Raw genomic sequence first — 22,724 nt, 5'->3', positions numbered from 1 at the left:
CCAAGCCCCCGCCCATCCCATTTTCCAGGGATTCTGCTGGTCCCATGGAACACGCTGGACCGAGAACTGCTTCATCAAGATTGTTTTTAAATAAAGTTTTCGCCATAAAAAAAAAAGTGGAGGGGAGGGCTAGTCGCCGAAAGGTTGGCCAATGAGTGAAGGAGCTGAAGCAGGAAGACGGAGGCGCCTCTACAGGTGATTGGTTACACTAGAAGACTGTCTTGACTGTACCACACTTACGTGGAGAGGGTTTGGCGAATTTGAGAGGGCAGCTGCTTGCTTTTGTGGTCTTCCAGTACACATGCGTAACTGCTATTTACTTCCGAAGAGTTCTAGGAATAGAAAGTGGGACGCCGGAAAAAGGAAGACTTGCCCACTTACTTCCCCATTTCTGACTCCTGCGCAGTACGCCAACCCCCCCCCTTCTCCCAGTCGTCTGCGGAACCCGACGGCCTTGCGTGCGCGCTCTCGTTTTCTCGCGTGCTATGGCGTTGTGCTTCTGCAGCCAATCAGACCGCGAGGTCGCTGCGGTCGCCGGGGTTCGCGCGCACGCCCTAGAGCGGAGTTGGGGTGGGGGCTATGGGTGAATGGGCGAGTGAGCAGGGGCGGGCGCGGCGGCGTGAGCTGCATGAATGAGAGAAACGTGCCCAGCGCGAGACGTCGCGCGCGCCCGGGACAGGGAGCCAATGGGAACGCTGGAAGGGTTCGAGACCCGGCACTAAGGGCAACGGCCGCGCGCCGGCTCGAGGACGCGCGTCGCTGCGCGGGAGCGCGCGGAGCAGGGCGGGTGTGGAGCGTGCGGGGGCCGCGCGCTGCCTCTGAGAGGGCAGACGGCACTGACGAGAGGCGGTAGCGATAACGACGGCAGCGGTGACGGGAACCGCTCCGGGGGTGAGTACCGAGGACACTGCCCCTGCGGAACCGGAAGTGCGGGGCCAGTGAGGTGGGAGGGGAGAGTGACCTCTAGGGAAGGGGGACCGAAGACGGGGAGGTGGTTTGAGGCCCCATTCCTCCTCCTGGCCGGGTCATCCAACTGCTGCGGGACCCGTCGGCCCCGGAAACGGACGGCGGGCAGAGGCCGGGGATCCGCGCCGCCCGGGCTCAGAAGGGGTTCGTGCCGGGCCGCCTGGTTCTAGCTCGGGACCCCTGTGCCCCTCGGCGCCTGACGCCCAACCGCCGCCCCTTCCGCCCCCGGCCCTGTGCCGCCCGGCTCTGCAGTCTCCCGCAGCCCTGGTGGGCCCTGCCACTGCGATCCCCTCTTCGTCTCAGTCCGCTCTGCCCCACACGGCGATTCTTCTTGCCCCAGCTTAGGGCGGGGGGACTGGGTGCTGTGCTGCTTTTACTTCCCTGCGTTTCAGGTCCCTCGCCCCTCTCTGCCGATACTTATTTTGGCTCAAGCCTCATCCTGTTGCCTGTTCTCTCCCGTCCGTGCGCTTCCTTACCCCCACTAGCCGGGTGCTCCATGCTTTTAGTACTTTGTACTTTTTACAAGTGGTGTTCGGATGTGTTTGCCAATGTTTTACCAATCGGAATTTGTGGGACAGGGAGTTGGAAGATGTTTTACCCACTTGGTCTAATGAAGACACTGAAATGAGGAATAAGAGAGTGACTTAAAGTTATGAAAGGAGGTGTAGGATCAGATATATATTGTAGACCTTGACTCTGCCTTGGATTTTTCACTTCCTGATTCATGTCATCTTGTCTAGGTTGATCTTGTCTTCGCATCCGTATCCTTTTATCCCAGTATCCCTCTCTACTGTATCAAATCACTTCAGAATGTTCATTATCACCCATTCTTCAAAACTCACCTAATGCTTTCAAGAATTATATATCCGTGTGCTTTGCTATCTCAATATATGATAATACCCGTGTTAAACTCTTCAGCCAATATCTTGACATATGGATTATTCCATGATACCTTGATTAATTCAGATTTCCTCTGTTACACTATTACACCTCTTTGTTTCAACAAACAATACTTGAGCTGTTAGTGGTACTGTTTGTAGCCATTCACCCTTTTAAAGTGTTCTTTGCATTAAGTCTTTATTAACGCCTGCAAACCCTATATTCTCTAGCTTCTTTCGTATGCACATATCTCCATTCCGTAGATTACTCTGTGCCTGTGTCATGCACATGCTTGCGTGCTGTTCTTACACTGGGATGGCTCCAGACTGCTGGTTCTGATGAAACACACTCACCCTGCAATCTTATCCTTACTGTCCACGGCACATCCTTCTGCTAAGACTTGGTACATCTTTATTGTACCCAATAAATTCTTAGGTTACGTCTTCTCCTTTCTAATGTAGGAGTACATCCCCCAAATCTCTCAGGTGCTGATCTCTTTTGTTTCCCGGTGTCATACTCCCGAAATTGCGTGGTCTTTAATGATCCTGCATTACTGTGGCAGTATTGTGGCCCATGTGACATTTTTCCTATTAGAAAATATAATCTGAAGTAATACATGCCATCTAAATGATACCCTGCGCTACATAAAATATATAAGAAGTGCAGTTTTCTATTTTCTTTCATCTTTGGGGTATTGAGGGGAAAGTTTAATAGTACTATCTACAAAGCAAGAATTGGCTTCTCATTGTTAACAAAGTTACATTCAGAGAGTTGGGATTTGATTCCTGTAGGAAACTGGGAGTTAAATAGTAGAATTAGAAGCGAAGCTAGAGAGGAGTTATATTTTTTAGGATGGTAACAGTTTTTTGTAATCTCTTGAGTGTTCACTTCGTTCTACTATTGCTGTTTGGTCCTCTAAAATGCTCTTTTGTAAAAGCGAGAGACAATGCATCTTTTGAAGGAGGGCTCCTTTGCTTTTAATATTTTAATCTCTGGCTTTGGTATTAAGGAAAGTACTAGAGCACTTGAGTATGGTAAAACTTTTATTTTTAAGTTCTAACAAGTAAAGTTTTTGGGCTGTAGATTCCAAGTTGTCATCACTGGCCAGGTAGTTCAGTGGATGAGAAACAGAAAGGGTTTGTGTTAGCAAAGGCTCCTGTGAACTCCTGGGCTCTGAACTTGGCTGCTTAAGTGATTCAGTGGAATAGCCTCAGGCATTCTCTAGCCTACAATTTTACCGGGTGGGATAAGGGACTCTGTCACCATTAATGTGAGTTAAGTGCTTTGAGATCACTAGATGAAAAGCATCCTATAAAATCAAAAGGGCTAGTGTTATTTTGCTACTATCATCAACATAAATAATTGTTACTTTTAATCATACTGGGGAAGGTGGGGCTCAGTTGACATCCTAATAGGCCGGTGTAGGGATAAAAAAACTGTTGAATTGGGAAGAAAAGGACCAGCCCCTAGGGTTGACACAGTCTCTCTCAGAGGGCATCTCACCTTTCAGTGCAAGAACGTTTCTCACTCAGGTTCTTTCCTGTGTTACTCTAGACCAAAAATCTAGCTGCTGCTGCTGCAGGGTCATAAGTAAAAAGCATAGAGGATGAGAAAGAGAGAGAGAGAGAGAGAGAGAGAGAGAGAGAAGACTTACTGTCCTAATTTAAGGTTTTTTTTAATCTTTTCATTGTAGCAATAAGTACTCTTCATTCAAAGAGAAATCTGTTTTCTAGGACTGCCCTTCACTGCTGTGCCCTTGTTTGTTTTTAGATTTTGATATTTGTTACTATTTATGTCGGGGGAGATGGGCCCCTTACAAGAACTAGTTCTTTGATAATCTTAGCCCAGGTGAAGCCGTGTTCTCTTTCCAATATGTACAGCACTTAGGAGAGTGAAGGATTCTGGATCCTTTGTCTTCCTAATTAAGAGCCCATCATGTACATAACTGAAGTGGAAACTAATCTTTCTTTCAAAAGGCCTGTGGGATTTTAGCCTTGATGTTCTTAAGAAATGCCATGAAAGAATTTCTTTGATAACGATATTTGGTTTTTATTTTTATTTTTTTCCCCAGGTGAGGCACTGTAACCCAGTTGAACTCTGCATTCAGACAGCCCAAGATTGAAGACGAAAGATCAGAGACATTGACTAACCTGGAAACAGGGACCTCTTTGGAACTTTGCTTTCATCCATAGTACCCTTTAAAAAGCATCGAGCGGAATTGATTCTTCATCTTATTTTTGCTTATTGGAAAGAACATGGCCTCAGGGATTTTATGTTTCCCTTTTGCTTTACATGAACTCTCTAGAAAACGGAGCCCTTAAAGGGCTTGAGAATAACAAGAGATTGAAGACAGACAAGCTTGCTCTCTCTCTCTTTTCCCTCCCCATTCAAAGAAAAGGATTTACAACTCAATCTTGTAACAGCCGCTGCCCAGCCTTAGCCATCAAGAGAAAATAAATAAAATTAAACCACGCGCCAGACTACCAGCCCTGAAGTCAAGGTGTAGGAGTGGTGGCATTGAGAAAACTGCCTAAAAGAGATAAGGACTGAAGTAAAACAGCTTCTCTTTAAAGCTGGAAAGGGGCCCCAGGCTCCTCCGTGGATTAAAATAGAAGCACAGCGCGCACCTCTTTGGGTGCACTCCCATTTTGTGGAAGTGTGGTAGTTGCGGAGGTACCACAGTATCTCTTCAGAAGAATTTTTCTTGGCCCGAAGTGTTCTGCCCTACCCTGATCTTCTTTCTTTCTTCCCTTTTGGAGAGTCATCTCCGTCCAGGAGCTATTCCGTGACCTGTCTGACTGCCTCTGTTCCTTACCTGCGACCCACTTGCATGTGTACAGCCTCCGGTTTGTCTCCAGGTTTTACCTGTGCAAGTTGTGTTTCTTAACCTCCCCTTCTGCCTCGTTCTGGGGAGGTTGTTATTCATCCTTCAGAATCACCTTTCCCCCTCCCATGTACTTCCCTTCATTTGAGCTCTTTTGACCTTCGGTTTTATTTGGGAGGGGGAAGGGTGATAATTTAAATTTTTTTTCTTTCCCTGGTGCCCTCCGCTTTTAGCTCCGTTGTTGCCCTCATCCCGTTTTCTTGTCTGTTCTGCCGTTGTGTGGGCCTGGGCTATGCGGCAGGGCAGACCCCCCATCAGACCTCCAACATGCCCGCAGAGTCTGGAAAGAGATTCAAACCCAGCAAGTATGTTCCGGTCTCAGCAGCCGCCATCTTCTTAGTGGGAGCTACGACCCTCTTCTTTGCCTTTACGTGAGTTTTCTCCCAGCGTTGGTATTTGAGGGGCACGCTCCGTGGGATGTGGTGGGGTGTTTTTTCTCTTGAGTTTTGCCTTCAAAGCCAAGTGACTGGGTAGTGGATGTCTGACAGAGATAAATCCAGATCCCAGAGACATGGTAGGAAGAGTCAGGAAAAACCTATCCTCTCAGCCTTGTTGAAAATTTTACTCCATTGAATCCTCTATTTTCCTCTGCCTCCCTTCCTCTGGAATCTCAAATGCTCATATTTTCCTACCCAGCTCCATCATTAGATCCTGAACTAGGAAGGAAGTGGGAGGAAACCACCAGAAAGGCTTGAAGTACCTTAAGCAATCACAGAAAAGAGAACTAGACTAGACGAAAGGTTCTTCAGATAGCAGTGACTTTTCCCCTGGATATGTGAAGTTAAGTTTAAGATTGTGGGAACTGAGAGTACTGGAGAATTTCAGAATTGATTTAGAAGATACTCCAGTGAGAGAGTTTTGGCTTTTAGTGTTACTTGGTATGTGAAAGTGAAGTCAAGTTTTATTTCGGAAGAGAGTCCTAGAAAGCTTCTTTTATATTAGTTCCTGCTGAAGGGAATGGCAGTCATTCTCCCATTCCCTGGTCCCATTAGGAAAAGCAGTTGGTAATGAAAAGATTACCCACTTGGGATATTCAGACTTCGCCTGCTTGTTATTGGAGGAGAGTGGGTGATTTATTCTCCCCCTTTTCCCCAGTATTTTAGCTGTCGACCACCTGGCAAGTGTCTTTGCTGTTACCTTTTTATAAGTTAACATCTACCACCAGCCTTCTGAGCCTTATAAACTGTCGAGTCACTGAGTTGGTGTTCTAGTTGTAGCTCTTGAAACAATCAGCATGGTAGATTTTTTGGAGAGTTTACTTTGCTCCTGTTTAGGCTTAAACCTAATTGTGACATGCTGCTTTGCAATGGGAGGTTGCTGGGAAGGGGATGAAAATGGAGTGGTAGGGAATGAAATCAGTTTGGACTCACTGAGTGGTGAATGAAGCAGGAATTGCTGGGGTGGGGCCGTTACTATTATGGGGGGAAACAGAGAACAGGAATTGAATCTGGGAAAGGAGGGAGGGAAATCCCCAACATTGAGCTTATGCCAAAAGGAATTCTAAAAAAACATGGGTCAGCAAAGTAGTAGTGATGTTTTCTACTTAGTTTTTAGATAAGGAAAGACCTAAGGTTCCCTAAGGTATGAGTGTCATCCCACTTCTCACGTCTTCCCCTAATGAGCAGAAGTCATAGATTCCTTGGCCCCCGGCTCTCCAGCCTGAACATACCCACTGAGTCCCTCAGGGATGGAGAGCAGCCCTGCTCTGCGCTCTGCCCTCTGATCTTTGTCTCAGCATGTCCAGGGTTCTGCCCTTCTTCATGCATTGACTGCCTTAAGGAGTCAGACTTGTTTTCTGCTAATGGCCAGCAAGTAGAATCAACATTTTAACCGTGGGACCGTTGTATGGGATCTTAGTGTCCTGGTAGCCGCTGTGGGACTGTGTCAGGAGGGATATGTGCAAGACCACTTTTAACGGACAGCCTTAGGCCTGCTTAGTTGGGGAGGTTCTGTTTTCCTTCAAGGGGCAAAAGCTTTAGGGAAGTTGTAAATTCAGGGGATGAAGTGGTCTTTTAATCCATCTATTCTTGAGACAGGGCAAGCAGAATCCTTGCTCTTGATTTGCTAATCTAGAAACATGGAAGTGCTTGGCTGGTTATACCAGTTTCGCCACAAATTGTCGTCCTGACATAGGCATTTTCTCAACTGATAGTTGAAGTTGTTTAACCTACTTTCCCATTCCCTGGTGCCAGAAAAGTAGGGGCCCTAGGAAAAAGAATTTTGGAGGACAGTGTTAACTCTGTTGGGGGAGTACTGTCACTAATCCAGTTAGGAGCCTTAAATCATTGTGAGAGTTTCCCCCTGGCACTTTCCTCAGGACCAGTTTCCGGTTTCTCTTTTCCTCCCTAGGGTCTCCTGCCCACCTGTGGAGACATAAACACCCTGTTTATCTTAACTTTGAACCTCCAAAATTCTCCTCTGGTCTTCTCCGTCTACCATAGCAGTTCCTCTGCAAGCATATATCTGGGCTGAAGCACCACTGTTCTCAAAAACTGTTCTCCCACACATTCTATCCCTTTTGAGGTTCAGTTCCTTGGAGAGCCCTGTTTAAAACTATACAACCTAAAAAAATAATTTATGATTTTAATAGAGAAACAAGAGGAAGGCCTTCTGTGAATCAGTTTCTATTTGGGGCCCTCACTGTGACTACTCTCATCCTCCTGTTCTCTTCATGAGGCTACAACTATCTGTTCTTATATCTGTTTACGCCCCAGGTGAGAATTACTCTGGAACCTAGAGGACAGAGTAGGAGGAAAAGTCTCTTTCAGCTGGCAGATGTAATTAGTGGAGGCATATAGGCTTCAGCCAATTAGATATAATTTACCTGCCATGTTTCTTTGTCAAGTAGGGAAAGCTATGAGCAGAAATTATTAGTTGGGCTTGGTCATCAAAAAATGGTGATCTTCTGCCCTAGAGAAACTTGACTAGAACAGCTGAGGTCTTTCTTCTAGAAGCCAAATCCCCCTCATTCACTGAATTTGTTCAATATTAAAACTAAGCAGGTGAATTATTGGGGATCATGTCTTAATTCTTTCCCCTTTTTATTATTTGGGAAGGAGAGTGCTAAAGTAACCCTCCCTCTCCCAGTGAGGCATTAGACTCTGCATTTAAGATAATGTGCCTGGATCCTCATCTGTGTTTAGCTGCTTTTTGTGATTGGCAAGGTGGCAGTGCTAGGTCAAAGGAATAAGCACTTCTGAGGGGTGCAGGAGACTGATTTTGGTAAAGCCTGTTAAACTTTGTGACCTGTTTCTTCCTCTCTATAATGAGGAAGTTGACCTAGAGTAGCTTATTTAGGCAACTTGACCCTTTTTTCAAACTAGATCTTATTTAGAATCCCAGTACATAAGACATAAGAGTGGAGCTGTGCGGTTCAAGTGAGGCTGGTGTGTAGAAGCCTGGCCACTTGGTATCTCCTCTTTGTCTTCCTGGCAACCCTTGAGACCTTTTTAGGGCTCCTGGCAGTACCATTTGAAATAAATCATTGAATCATATCCTCTAAAGTCACCTTGAACTGTGAGTGAAGTCAACCAGTATCTCATTTTGTTTATTTTTAAAGTTGGTAGGTAGGGCAGTGGGTGTAAATCTCTGCTGCAGGTGATCCTCTGCAGGAAGGATCAAAGTCAGGGTCGATGGTACTCCCAGTGTCCCATCCAAGAAAGAGCTTTCTTCCTCTTGGTTTCTCCCTCTGGCCCCTCCCAACCCTTTTAACCCAGAGAGTTGGGCAACCTGAGTGACTCTCCCTTGGGGCCTTTTTTCATGACTGCGGAGGTGCTAGCACCTGATTTGAGGGGGAGCAGTCTTGTGATTTAGGGCATCGATTGAACAGCGGTTGTTCCTTTTCCTTCCCTACGTTGTTTTCTCATCCAGGAATAAATGCCCAGGTCCTGGGTGTTGCACTGAGTTGCTTGAGAATCTGGGTTACAGGTGCACCACAAACGAAGTGTTTTAAGAGAAACTTACTCACCTATAAGGGGAGAAACTGTTTTCCTGTGGAATCTTGAGGATGCCCAGGGCCAAGAAGTGGGGTATTCATTCCAGCTTTTCCTCATTAACAAGGAACACTAGTCATACACTCAAACTATGTGCTAGGCATGGGTGGAATGCATAGACCTGTTCTTTAGAAGTGTAGTGCCTATGTTTCAAGTGTTCTTGAATCTCCAGTACTTCAGATAGGGAAGTAGAATTAAGGACGGAGGTGGACTTGGAATGATAATTAATGATGATGGCAGTAGTTAGTAATGTTTTTTTTATGCGTGGATCTTAAAAGATCCAGTAAATGCCCAGTATCAAGCCAGTTGATTTAAATAGAATCCTAAGATCTTCTCAAACATTGTGTTTTTCATTCTCAAATCTGTATTAGTAGTTGAAGTAATGAACGTGGGTTTTTTTGTGGACCCCTAAGGTTACCTAGCAAAATATTGATTGAGAGAGTATTAAAATCCAAATCTTCTTGACTCCTACTTTGTTTTTGTACCAGGAATCGAACCATTTATATAATAGGAAGTGTTAGGATTAGGAAGCAGATTTTCAAGAGTATGGGTATTGAAGCCTACTCTCCCCATTTTATTTGGCCTGAAAACAGGAGGGCTGAATGGGTGGGGAGAAGAACTTGTTTTTTCTGAGATGGTATAGGTCTGGGAGTTTCATCGTGAGTCAGTCAGCCAGCCTTCTGGGCTATGGCCACTCCCTATGCTTTGGAGCTTTATGATTATTGCTATAGGCTGAGGACGAGCCCCAACAACTCTCAGCTCAAGCCTCACCTCCTTCCATCAAAGGCAACAGATTCAGACAGGCTACTTGGGGTGGTCACCTAGGAATCTGACAAAATACTATAGCAACAGCAAGCCTCTCCCAAGCCAAACAGAATGTGGGATATGGCAGGAACAGGCTCTGTTCACACATGTCTCTCCTTGGTAGGGTGCTCCCTCAGCTAGAGTGTTCAGGTTGGAAGCAGTGGGTCCGATTTGAATCTAGGAGCAAATGGCAGTATTTGTAGCATTTCTAGAAACTGCTATTCTGGGGCAGGCTTTATTTTGGCAGCAGATACTGGAACTTGATTCTAGGATTTCACACTTTAATTAGGATAAGTTGATATCAAGAAGGTTGTAGGGGTAAAGTTCATTATCCCAGGGTAGGTGTTTGGCAGGATACAGAAGGAATTGTGTGATTTGCTTTGTTTGGAAGTCCAGAAACTGAAGGAAGAATGGGGTCAGAACATCTGACATTTGGGCCTGCGAGGGGGCTGATGTCTCGTTGCGATTCACCTTAGTTTCCCCGGGAAACTAAGTTCCCCCTTATTTTTTCAGAAGCTCATGAGGCTGCCACAGTAGCCATAATGGCCAATTCTAAGGAATGAGACTTTTAAATCATGGTAACTCAGTGTTCTAAGGATTTAATTTCTTTTTCTTTTCTAATGATCTTCCCAGGCTGTAGGAGTCAAGTGAGTCACCCTTTCTCTTCTTTCCCAGGCGGAAATTGAAGTGACAGCTAAGTGCTAGGGAGGGGCTCCAACCTGGATGACTGGTTTTCAGTTTCTCTCTCTCTCCCTCCTCAGGAGCTTAGGAAGCCAGGCTTTAGGTGGGGCTGTGTAAGGACTCCGTTCCTGCTTGTAGTTCGTCCCAAACCCTGCCAAGGTAGGGGGACATCTTCTCTGAACCAAAGAACCCCCAGAGGAAGAGGCTTCCATAAGACACCTTGATGGAATAAACCCAGGCTGTGATAGAAGGCCTGTGTTTACACTTAAAATCAGTGCCTTGACTCTAACTTTGTTATCTTATCTTCCGATTTTACGTACTGACCTATTGGGAGAAGCAGAGAGTTGATATTAACTGTCTAAAAATCCTTGCACATAATATTTGCTTACAATAGTGGTGGTCAAGACTTAGGAGATGCTTTGTAACAATCACCTTTGTCTCTTATCATTAGTTTATATTTCATTAAGGAGCTCAGTTACTGTCTTGAATCACTATTCAGGGCTGCGCTTTTTCCTTTGGTGGACTCACATCACAACAGAATCCAGGACTGCTGTGGATGAATTCTCCAGACTCATGCTGTCTTGTCCTCCTGGCCCCTTCTTCCTTTCCTTCAGTGAACTCTTCCTTTCCTTCTGACTGGTCTAGATAAAGGGGACAAAGACAGATGCTGTCCTAATTCTGGAGATTAAGTTCTCAGCCACAAAGCAGATTAGGGTATTTAGCCACTGTCTTGGAATGGGAAGTTCTTCCTGAGCCCAGACAGGAGCGAGAGGGCCTTTGCTAATACTGACCAGCTGCTGCACATCTGTGTTCTGAAACCGCCAGCTCCCAGGATGTCGTCCGAGAGCGGTCGAGCACCTGCAGCATCCCTCATAGGCTCGTATCCCGACAGAAACCGAGTGGGATCCTGGCCTGGGGCACTCTTGCCTTCGTCCAAGAAAAGTTATCTAGAGCATATCTCTTGATTGGGACCCTGTGGAATATTGGCTATATTTGGCCAGTTTCTTTTTCCTACAGAATTTCGAGTGCTTCAGTCTGATTTCTTTTTTCCTTCCCAGTCTTCTGCTTCATTTATAGACCTCAAGGGGTCTAGTTCTGTGATTTGATACCCACCCATAGCTGAGTGTTGTGGTTTTTTGTTTTTTTTTTTTCACCTTGAGAACTAGCCTCTAGTTGAATAAAACTCTCAAAAATATCTGGCGCAGTGAAGAAACTTAAGGCAACTGAGAGTGGCAAACCCAGAGGGAGTGAGCGCCAGAGAGGCAGGTGGTATCCTGTGCTTTGGGCCAAGGTATAGGTCACTGGGGCATGGCTGGGATCCAGAAGCCTCAGGCCGCTCCAGAGAAGGGAGTATGGCTGGTATCAGTTACATACTCAATCCTTAATTCTTGTGCCTTGTTAAAAAGTAGATAAGAACAGATTCTAAAACATGTAGAAAGATCTACCAGGGAAGAAAGAATGAAGAACACAGACCTTATTGCAAGGGGTTAATGGTAGAGAGATTCAGAATCTTGAACCTTGATGTAAAATGAACATTTCTGTGGGAAACTAGACCCATTTGTTGGTAAGTATTAAATAATTTGAGACAGCAGAAGTGGACCACACAAGATTTAAATATAGGTGTGGGGGCTGAATCTTTATAGCCCTTTGTATGGCTGGTGTCCGAAGCGTCAGAGGCAGCCCTCACTTTCTTTCTTATCCGCGCAGCTGTCCGGGACTGAGCCTCTACGTGTCACCTGCGGTGCCCGTCTACAATGCGCTTGTTTTTCTCTTTGTGCTGGCCAACTTCAGCATGGCCACCTTTATGGACCCAGGGATTTTCCCTCGAGGTAAGATTTCCTTCTCTTTTGGAAGTTGCTTACTACCTTTGAAAAATATTTTGGATATACATTAGGTCCTGGGTCTTAAGAGTCCTAAGGTTTTGGGGATATTTTTATAGTCTAATGAGGAAAAGCAGGCCAGGGCCTTCAGTACTATATGTCGTAACTTCTTACCATGTGATTCACTTTGAATCAACTCTTTGATTTTCAGTTATCTATTCCGTAGGAATATATTTTGAAAAGTGTGCACTGCCCTGGCTGGTGTGACTCAGTGGAGTGAGTGCTGGCCTGCGAGCCAGTTTGATTCCGGGTCAGAGTGCATGCCTGGTTGGGGGCGTGAGAGAGAACCAATTGATATATCTCTTGTACATCAATGTTTCTCTCTCTCTTCCTCCCTCTTTTCCCCTCTCTAAATAAATAAAATCTTAAAAAGAAAAGTATGCACTAGTATGTGCCCAGATAAATTGGGAAATGCTGCTAAAGGAGAGATTTTACCAAGTAGAGGATGGAAGGGAATGGCATTCTAGGCAAAACTTGTAGCTGTGAAACGCTGACCTCAGGCAGAGGCAGAAGATGAGAGTTCCTGGCGGGGCAGGAAGAGGTAAAAGGAAAACTCCGAGCCAAATTGTGGATGATTTTATATGCTAAATTAAGTAGAGTAAGAGGTCTTTAATTGGAGGAATCACAGGACCAGATTTCATTTTACAAAAATAATTCTCGTAAGAATGTACAGATACCATTTGGGAGGCTATTAGAATAATGCAAACCAGATGAGAACTTGAATTCAAGGCTGGATTCATAGGTTTTTCAGAGTAGACTCAACAGAATGTTTCATGACCAGTTGCTTACTGGGGGAGAGCGAGAGGGTAAAGAAATTGTCTAGGATAGTTCCAAAGTTCCTAACTTGGGAGGTAAGTTTGATGCTGATTTTTATAAACCGAGACACAAGCTATAGGAATGTGGAACGGGTTTGGAGGGAAGACAGAACATCTCCAACATGTTGGATTTGAGATCCTTATGGGTCATTTAGGTAGAGTTACCTAGTGCGCAACTGAGTAGTCAGACTCCAAAACCAAGGTCTCCAAGTCCTTAGCCAGGCGCTATTTGAAGCAACAGGAGTGAGATTGTCTAGAGAAAGGAGAAGGAGATTAGGAAAGAACTAGCACTGACCTGACCAGCCCTGACATTTAATAAGGAGAAGAGGCGGAGGAGGAGCCAACGAAGGGGGATTGAGCAAGAAAGGTTAGTAGGAGGACACACTGGGCAAAGTGGGAGCCCAGGAAAGTTCATGAAGGAGCTGATGGTTAGCGGAATCAGAAAATGGACTCAATAGTATGGAAACTCAAAATTCCCCATTGTCTTTGGTAACGAAGAAATTAGTGATCTGAACGAGAATAGTTTTTAATAGTGCATTTATGTATGTATATGGGAGAGATACAGTTAAATTACCAAAATTGTAATGGTTTGGTAGGCAGTGTTTATAAAATGGGGAAGAACAGGCAATGAGTATTATGATTCCTATTTCAAGAAGTGACGCAAAGAAGGCAAAAGATAAAATATGAGAGAGGGGGGTTTTTTTTGGTGATGTTTTTCTTTTTTTTTTTTTTTTACAATACAGAAGACTTAGCATGTTGGTAGACTGAGGAGCTGGAACCAGAGAAGAGAGAGAAGCTGAAAGGGAAGAAGGGACAATAGGAGAGTTAGGGAGGGGACGAGATCCCGTGCCCACTGGAAGGGTCTCACAGGAGGAGGAGGCCGTTTCTGGGGCAGGAGGGGAGCGCAGGAACCATCATTGGTAGGCGAAGAGGTAGAAGGAAAGAAATTGATAGAGACATCTAGTTTTTCTCTCAGATGTGAAGTTACCATGTAAGAGGGAAACAGTAGCTTGGGATGGCAACTTTGGTAAGATGAGAAATTTCTGAACTTCATTGTGCTCAAAAAAGCTCATGTCACAGCTTCATTTTTGACTTGTTTCAAAGGTCAGGTGAATGAAAGGAACTTTGAGTATCTAAAGACAAATAGGGCTGTCTTAATAAGCCTTTAGCGTTCTATCAAATATTTATATCAGCGATTTTCAACCGCTGCGCCACAATAATTTTTAAAATGTGAAGTACCTGACTTAGTTGGGGGTGCTGACCTCTTTTCCCTTAGATTGTCAAATGAAAAATGATAACAGCCAGCACAATAGCCATCTGGTGTAAATGAATCAAAATTATACCTACGTTTTTTTTTCTTTGTCAGATTGGCAAAAATATATTCTTCGGTGTGCTGCAGAATTTTAGTAATTAGTTTATGTGTGCCGTGAGAGCAAAAAGGTTGAAAATTGCTTCTCTAGATGGAAGAAGGCAATGTGGTCCTTTGGGGTGATTTTTTTAAAAGCTTTCAAAATAGCTCAGTTGAGAAGGGAAGATAGGAAAGACATTTATATGAATAAGTTATAAGAGTAATCAAAGAACTATATAGTACTTTAAAAGAGAATGATCTCACTCTGGTAGATGACGGTGTGGAAAGATCAGAAATTTCAGAATAAGTAGCATTTGAATTTTTGTCTTTTAAAAGAAAAACCTTTTAAAAAAATATTCATTGTATAGAAAATAAAAATAAGACAGTGATCACCTGTAATTTCACAGCCCGCAGATAACTATTGTTTATATTTCCTTCAGTATTTGAAGACTGATAGTTACAATATAATACATAGGTGTGTGTATTTTTATTTTTATTCTTAAGGTGGGATCTTTTTGTGTGTATAGTTCTTTACCATACATTTTTTTCACTTACATTGTAAGCATTCCTCTCAAGTCAGTAAAATTGGAAAATTTAATTTTTGACCCTTACACTGCTGCTCACTTAATTTTTTCTTCCCACATGTTTTTCTAGATTAATAAAAAATTAAAAATTGTACACTGTAGATGAGAAGGCAAATAATGTCCTATAAATTTTGAAATGGGTTGGTGGGTTTTTAATAGCTGAAAATAGAAAGGGCATTCAGGTAAAGAGAATGTCTTGAGCCAAGAAACAATACCAAATGCATATGTATGTGAAATTAATGGAGTGGAGGAAGATCTTCTGGGCAAGGGCTTTGTGCATAGGAAAAAAGACTGATGTTTGGTCCTCTCTTGGGTTTTTACAGTTCAGTCCTGCTCTTGTAGATATTGAACTATTATGCAAACTCATTATATATGTGTGCTTTGATATGTAAATTACTTCTTAAATAGATTCGTAATATGTAAATGAGTGTCAGTGTACCCATATCTCAACCACCTCTGAGTCATATTCTCTTGAACCTCCTTTCCCAGTGCAGAATAAATTGCCTCCTCATTTGTGTTCCCGTAGTGTTATATATAGAGTTGATCTCACAGTATTAGAGTGACTAGTTCCTAGTCTCTGCCCCATTAGTTTGAATTCCTCGAAGGCAGATTAAATATCATGGTATCCCTAGTGCTTAGTACAGTTCTGACACAGTGGCTTAACTGACGTCTTCCCTGCAGCTGAGGAGGATGAGGATAAGGAAGATGACTTCCGAGCTCCCCTTTACAAAACAGTGGAAATCAAGGGCATCCAGGTGCGCATGAAATGGTGTGCCACCTGCCGCTTCTACCGTCCTCCTCGATGTTCCCACTGCAGTGTCTGTGACAATTGTGTGGAGGTAAGAACCCTGAGTGGGGTAAGACTTGATGCTTAACCTAAGTTTTTCTCCTACTCATAGAGTAAGAATTGCGTCCTGTGCGTGACATACAGGCCTGACGGACCCCCTGGGCTGTGTGTCAGCTCTGTCAAAGAGTGCTAGCAGAGATGTACACGAGAGGCAGAGCATAAACATTCTGTTGCAGGAGGAGCCCCAAGTGACCATAGGCTTTCCCAGCCCCAGGATTCATAGCTCTAGCCTTCCTTCCCTCGGCTCATCTTCCTGCTTGTCTGTCAAGTTATCCCTTGCGTCTACAACATCATGCTGTTGCATTTAAATTTTAGTTCTGTTTCTCTTCCTGCCTGTCCTTCTGCATTCCTTGCTTTTCTTTTTGACTATTTCTGATCAGTTTTTACTTAACTGTAAGCATTTGCCTGCCAGGTTTTCCTTCCAAGCCTCTTTTCTTATGACTTGATGTTTTTGCAAAGCCTCTGACATTCTTCCCTTTCAGAGTTCCTTGGTCACATAGGATAAACTTTGAGAGGCAACCTTGGCCTTTGATCATCAACCTCTGGAAGGTCGTCTTTACAGACTGATAGAGCAAGATAAACTGCATGAGTCTGTTTTTAATTTTGCAGCTAAAGGATGAACATGATCAGATTACTAAAAACACTTTAAGTTCTTTCATTTGTTTGTCTTCTTGACTGAAAAGTGATCTAGTGCTGTTGTCCAAGGATGCCTCTCAGTCTCTCCTTTTGCCCTTAGGAATTTGATCATCACTGCCCCTGGGTGAACAACTGTATTGGTCGCCGGAACTACCGTTATTTCTTCCTCTTCCTCCTTTCCTTGACAGCGCACATTATGGGTGTGTTTGGCTTTGGCCTCCTTTATGTCCTCTACCACATGGAGGAACTCTCAGGGGTCTGCACGGCTGTCACGTATCCTTCAAGGCTGTGGGTTGTGGGATTGGGAGGGGGAAGAATGAGGATGGTAGATCCCTATGGTAGTGAGACTCGAGGGAAGAGGGCGAAGAGGGCTGCAGTACGGACCGGGGAAGGTGAGATCACGTTGCTCTGTTCTCCTTGACTGTTTGGCTTCAGAATGGCAGTGATGTGTGTGGCTGGCTTATTCTTCATCCCTGTAGCTGGCCTCACGGGATTTCACGTGGTGCTGGTGGCTAGGGGACGCACAACCAATGAACAGGTACAGAAAGAACTGATGTAACCTATACTTGAACAAGTGGATACCCAAAGAATATTTTTTATGAGGAGGTGTCCAAGTTCCTCATGTTAAGCATGAGAGCAGAAGCCCTCTCTTAGTTAACAGACATTTATAGAATGCCCACTTATCCTGGACAATTTGGGCTCTGAGCTTAGAAAAACTTAATAAAAGACCTGGGCCAACCCCCAAGAAATTTATAGTGCCGCTTAAAGACAATTATTTTTGTGCATTTAGTAATAGCTAACCGTACTTGCTTGCTCTTTTGTATATTAGTTTTCAGTATTCAGAGAGCTATTCATCCCCCTTTTACACGAGGAAACTGAGGTTTAGGGTGAGATAGCTATGGTGAGGAAGATCTAGGATTTTAACTGAGAGGACACTGACTGTAGAGTTGCCCTTCTTAGCCATCACAGGTATAAGCTTCTTGATGGCAGGATTGTGTTACCTTTTTTTTTTTTTTTTTGTATTTCCTAGATGGTAGGTACACAGTAATTTGTCATTGGTTTGTGTTTTGGTCTTTGGAAGTCAGGGTCCCATTGTCTAACTGATCTGGCCCTTTCTCCTTCCCTCTAGGTTACGGGTAAATTCCGGGGAGGTGTGAACCCCTTTACCAATGGCTGCTGTAACAACGTCAGCCGTGTACTCTGCAGTTCCCCAGCACCCAGGTATATCTACCACTTCGTCTCCTTTGGGCTCCTTCTGGTATGGGGGAAGTCTGGTGGGAGACTGCCTTTAGGAAGGGTTCTCTTAGAAAGATAATGCCTGCATGGGAAAGACATACCATCCTTTAGTGGACCCTGTGAGTTCATTTGATAGACATCAAGTATTATGGTTACTGTTTTCGGAGAGCTGAGGGTTAGATTTACTCTGGAGTGCCTTGAACTAGGTATCTGAGGCCTAGTCTTGCTGCAATTCTTCATGGAAACAAAGAAATCAGTTCAGTGCTGATCTTTTTACTGGCTAGGTAAGACTGTTTCTTGTGTAAAAAATGCTTTAAACAAGGTAGGCAACCAGTAGATACATTGGAATGACTGAATGAAAGCCCTTTCACTCAACACTCAGGTATTTGGGGAGACCAAAGAAAGAGAAGACCATTGTAATCCGACCTCCCTTCCTTCGACCAGAAGTGTCAGATGGGCAGATAACTGTGAAGATCATGGACAATGGCATCCAGGGAGAGCTAAGGAGAAGTAAGGTGAGGAATTAGGGGAGCAAAGCTAGGTAACTTGGAGACTCTCACTCCTGGCAGAGATAGAAACATGCTTTTAGTTTACATCTCTTATAGACTTTATCACTTTCTGATTTGTGTTAAAGTTATTTAAATACATATCTTCTTTTCTACATTACATTGTAAGTTCATTGACATTAGAAACTGAGTCCATTCTTTTTTGTGTCTTCATTGGATTTAACATGGCAGCTTACAGGTGATTGGAGCTCAAGAAATAATGGTGAAAATGAATAAATAAGTGACAGGATGAAACGCTTACTGAAAAGTTTTCTTTATCCAGTATCATTCTCAAACTGACTCCTGTCCCTTGTCTGCCAGTCCCAGTTTAGATAGAAATATTTGATCATTGACTCTCCAGCGCCCCTCCATTACCAGGGTAATACTTTGAGTTGCCTAATGCTCAGTTCTCCAGATCTGCTTTTCCCTTCTTTATCCAGTCTAAGGGAAGCTTGGAGATTACAGAGAGCCAGTCTGCAGATGCTGAACCTCCACCTCCTCCTAAGCCGGACCTGAGCCGTTACACGGGGCTACGAACACACCTCAACCTGGCTACTAATGAGGGTAAGGACAGCAGCAGGAGTAAGTAGGTGACTGAACTGTAGAGAAGACAGGCAAGGACTAGGAGATAATGCTTGTGTTGTGGCTGAGAACACCTAAGAGGTGGCACTTGAACTACCTTTTTTTTGAGGAAGAGAGAAACATCCATTTGTTTTTCCACCTATCTATATTCATTCGTTGCTTATTTTTAAAGATTTATTTATTTTTTATTTTCAGAGAGAGGAAGGGAGGGAGAGAGGGGGAGAAACATCCATGTGTGAAACATCGATCGGTTGCCTCTTGCATACCCTCGGGCACTGGGGACCTGGCCTGCAACCCAGGCATGTGCCCTGACCAGGCATTGAAATGGCAACATTTTGGTTCATGGGCTGGCACTCAATCCACTGAGCCACACCAGCTAGGACCATTGGTTGCTTCTTATATGTGACCTGATGGGATTGAATCTGCAACTTTTGCATATGGGATGATGTTCTTAACTGAGCTACCTGGTCAGGGCTTGAGCCACTACTTTGGACATTGGGGGTAAGGGGATGCCACTTAACTATTGCCAGTGAATGGGACATTTGTGGAGGAACTCTCAGCTCTAGGCAGATCAGAGAGCATCCTAGACTTGTTTGGTCCATTCTCCACTCTGAGTTCTAGGCTGATAGGAGCCTTGAGTCTTGATTTCAGCAAAATCATGTTCCCAGGACTTGCCCTTGGCTAGGTATATCTATTCCTACCTTGTTCTTCTTGTACTTGAAGGAACTCTAGCCAGGTTAAGAAAGCAGCTTATAAAGTGGTGGCCCTGGGCCTTTTTTCTTGCAGATAGCAGCCTTTTGGGCAAGGACAGCCCCCCCACACCTACCATGTACAAGTATCGGCCAGGCTACAGTAGCAGCAGCACATCAGCCGCCATGCCTCATTCCTCCAGCGCCAAGGTACTGAGTTCTCTCTAAGGAGTAGGGTTGTGATGTATGCCAACTGTTCTGGGAAAAAGAAGATTGGGAGAAGGGAAGGAAGAGACAGGGGGAAGAAAAGAAAATCAAAGGCATTTTACTAATTGTTGGTGTTAGTGGGATTGAATCTCCTTGATAGTGTTACTTTATTAAAGGGGCAACAGAGCATAATAGATAAAAGCACTGGTTAAGTGTAATACCTGAATTCAAAACTCACCACAGGCAAGTTACTTAACCTTATTTTTTTGCATCTTAAAATGGGGTAAATTTGTTCCAACTATAGATTTGCTTTAGGGATCAAACAAGAGAATGCATGTAAAATGGTCTAAACATCGTTGACATATATCAAGTCCTGCTTTTGATGGACTCCTTCAGCTCTAGGACCTAGTATCTGTCACATGAGGAGCAGCACTAAGAACCTGCTTTACTTTCTCCCCCAGTTGAGTCGTGGTGACAGCTTGAAGGAGCCAACCTCAATTGCAGAGAGCAGCCGACATCCCAGCTACCGCTCAGAGCCCAGCTTGGAGCCAGAGAGCTTTCGTTCTCCCACTTTTGGCAAAAGTTTTCACTTCGATCCGCTGTCCAGTGGCTCACGCTCCTCCAGCCTCAAGTCAGCCCAGGGCACAGGCTTTGAGCTGGGCCAGTTGCAGTCCATTCGTTCAGAAGGCACAACCTCCACCTCCTATAAGAGCCTGGCCAACCAGACGCGCAATGGAAGCCTATCGTATGACAGCCTGCTCACTCCTTCGGACAGCCCTGATTTTGAGTCAGTGCAGGCAGGGCCTGAGCCAGACCCACCTTTAGGCTACACCTCTCCCTTCCTGTCAGCCCGGCTAGCCCAGCAACGGGAAGCCGAGAGGCACCCACATTTGGTGCCAAGCGGCCCAGCACACCGAGAGCCCTCACCAGTCCGGTACGACAACCTGTCGCGCCATATTGTGGCCTCCCTCCAGGAACGAGAGAAGCTGCTATGCCAGTCACCTCCACTCCCAGGCCGTGAGGAAGAACCAGGCTTGGGGGACTCAGGCATTCAGTCAACACCAGGCTCAGGCCATGCTCCTCGTACTAGTTCTTCCTCAGATGATTCGAAGAGATCACCCTTGGGCAAGACTCCACTGGGACGCCCAGCTGCCCCCCGTTTTGGCAAGCCAGATGGGCTAAGAGGCCGGGGACTAGGGTCCCCTGAACCAGGCCCAATTGCCCCATACCTGGGCCGATCTATGTCCTACAGCAGCCAAAAAGCCCCACCTGGTGTCTCTGAGACGGAGGAAGTGGCCTTGCAGCCGTTACTGACACCCAAGTAAGTATTAATCCATCCTGGCCCTCAGTGGACTTAAAAGTTAGCATCCTGCCCTGCAGAAGGTACCAGGGCTGCCTCTGTACATTGTAGTGAAATGGACCCAGGCTTTTCCTGCCTTATGGATAGCTCTTCATTTTCATTTTTCTCCAGCTGCCTTCATGGGCCATTCCTGTTAACAAACTGCACCTTTTCTTAATCCTTTCTTCCTAAAGTTATTTGAGAATAAACATACAAGATAGCTACTGTTAGGAGGAGTAAATAGGAGATAGGAAGTCAGGCTTGTTTCAAGCAGGGCAGTAAGACAAAAGGGAAAGTTTGGGTAAGAAACTATATGTACTGAGTGTAAACCATTTAATTAAAAAAATTGTCCATCACACTAAAAAAATGTATGTATGTAGAAAAGTACATCTTTTAAAAAAATTTAAACTCTTTTTCTGTTTTGTGTCCCATTTCCTGACACCTCTCTCTTCTTTCCTTTCCAGAGATGAAGTACAGCTCAAGACCGCCTACAGCAAATCCAATGGGCAGCCCAAGAGTATAGGCTCAGCTTCCCCTGGCCCAGGCCAGCCACCTCTCAGCAGCCCCACAAGGGGAGGAGTCAAGAAGGTGTCAGGAGTAGGTGGCACCACCTATGAGATTTCGGTGTGAGCCTTCGGCACCTCCCCTCCCACACACCTCTGCGCCTACACCAAAGGGCCCCCCAGTTGGCCACCTTCCTTCCTCAAGGGGCTCCCCTCCCCCGCATGGACATTTTTTAAACCACTGATTCCAAGAGAACGAGGAGCGTTTTATAAAATGCATTGGGGTTGTGGAGTCGGAGAGTTGGGGCCCTGAGACTGGGGTAGCAACCCCCTTTACCTTTTAAGACTTTCCCTTCCTTAACCCCTGGACCAGACTCAGTGGACACTTGTGCAATTGCTCGCCCTGGAGGGAACCAGATCATTTTTAAACCAGAAATAATTTTTTTTATTATTGTTACGGATTCTATTTTTTTCCTCTTTTGCGTTACCAGGTGTATGTGTACATATATATATATATATATATATTATAAATATCAAAGAAATTATATATCTATCCTGGGATGGGAAAATGAGGGAGGGATATGTTTAAGGAGGGGGATCTTACTCTTCCCATTCCTCAGACCAGCAGGAAAAGAGGAAACGTGGCTAGAAGTCTTCCTTTTGCCCAGGGTTCCCTCTTTTGTCCATTACAATGAAGAAAATAGCACCCCTGTTGTTAGTGCTAAGTGATCAGGAAAGAAAACGGGGAGAGGAGAGTCTGAGGTCTTGGTCAGAGGAGGGAAAGGAGAGTTAGTTTTCTAGGCTCATTGGCACTTAAGTTTCCCCAGGAAGGGGGTCACAGCCCCATGGTTTTTTTGGTGGTGGGAAGATCAGGAAAAGTTTGGCCAAGCCCCAGAAACAATCCAGTAACAGTCCCTTTTCTTGGGGCAGAGGGATTAGGGTGGGCTTCTTCAATTAGCCTCTCAAACCCTTCCCCCATCTCACAGTTACAATTTTAAAATCCAAGGCCAGGAGAGAAGAATCCAAAAAGCAATATTTTTCATCACATGCCAAAAACTGGGGATAGAGAAAAAGGAGTGTTAGGCCTAGGCCCCTCCAGTTGTCCCTTGGGGGTTACCCCTCAGCCCACCTCAATATGGTGCTGGGTAGAGGGGATACCTGGGTTCTAACCTCTAAATAGAGGAGACCCCAGCCTCTAAATAGAGGCCCTTTTATTTTTTATTCTGATTAGCCATTTTAAACCAACAAGGAATAAAACAAATCCTGATCTAACCAGCTCCCCCTGACTTGTGTTATTTTGTCTGGTT

At 44.8% G+C, this 22,724-nt stretch overlaps 1 protein-coding gene across 1 annotated transcript; it reads left to right on the top strand.

Moving 5' to 3' along the window:
• Window positions 1-601: 601 nt before the first annotated feature.
• ZDHHC5 (zDHHC palmitoyltransferase 5) lies at window positions 602-22,689 on the top strand. The gene is made up of 12 exons (XM_090261050.1): window positions 602-891; window positions 4,903-5,100; window positions 11,914-12,035; window positions 15,515-15,672; window positions 16,417-16,589; window positions 16,752-16,854; window positions 17,446-17,537; window positions 17,935-18,067; window positions 18,538-18,661; window positions 19,466-19,578; window positions 20,037-20,896; window positions 21,379-22,689. Exons 2-12 carry the CDS (start codon window positions 4,997-4,999, stop codon window positions 21,542-21,544), a joined length of 2,148 nt encoding a protein of 715 aa, XP_090117176.1. The 5' UTR covers window positions 602-891; window positions 4,903-4,996; the 3' UTR covers window positions 21,545-22,689.
• Window positions 22,690-22,724: the final 35 nt, after the last annotated feature.

This window comes from Furipterus horrens, unplaced genomic scaffold (assembly GCF_987537825.1).
Source record: "Furipterus horrens unplaced genomic scaffold, mFurHor1.1.pri manual_scaffold_2, whole genome shotgun sequence".
NCBI lineage: Eukaryota > Metazoa > Chordata > Mammalia > Chiroptera > Furipteridae > Furipterus > Furipterus horrens.
This window is presented reverse-complemented; position numbering and strand designations above follow the sequence as displayed.

What these genes read in the sequence shown, in the direction of transcription:
- ZDHHC5 (XM_090261050.1), top strand. Translation starts at nt 4,997, where the DNA reads ATGCCCGCAGAGTCTGGAAAGAGATTCAAACCCAGCAAGTATGTTCCG. An exon ending in CTCATTCCTCCAGCGCCAAG is followed by an intron (nt 19,579 to 20,036) that starts GTACTGAGTTCT and finishes TTTCTCCCCCAG; the next exon opens with TTGAGTCGTGGTGACAGCTT. An exon ending in CAGCCGTTACTGACACCCAA is followed by an intron (nt 20,897 to 21,378) that starts GTAAGTATTAAT and finishes TTTCCTTTCCAG; the next exon opens with AGATGAAGTACAGCTCAAGA.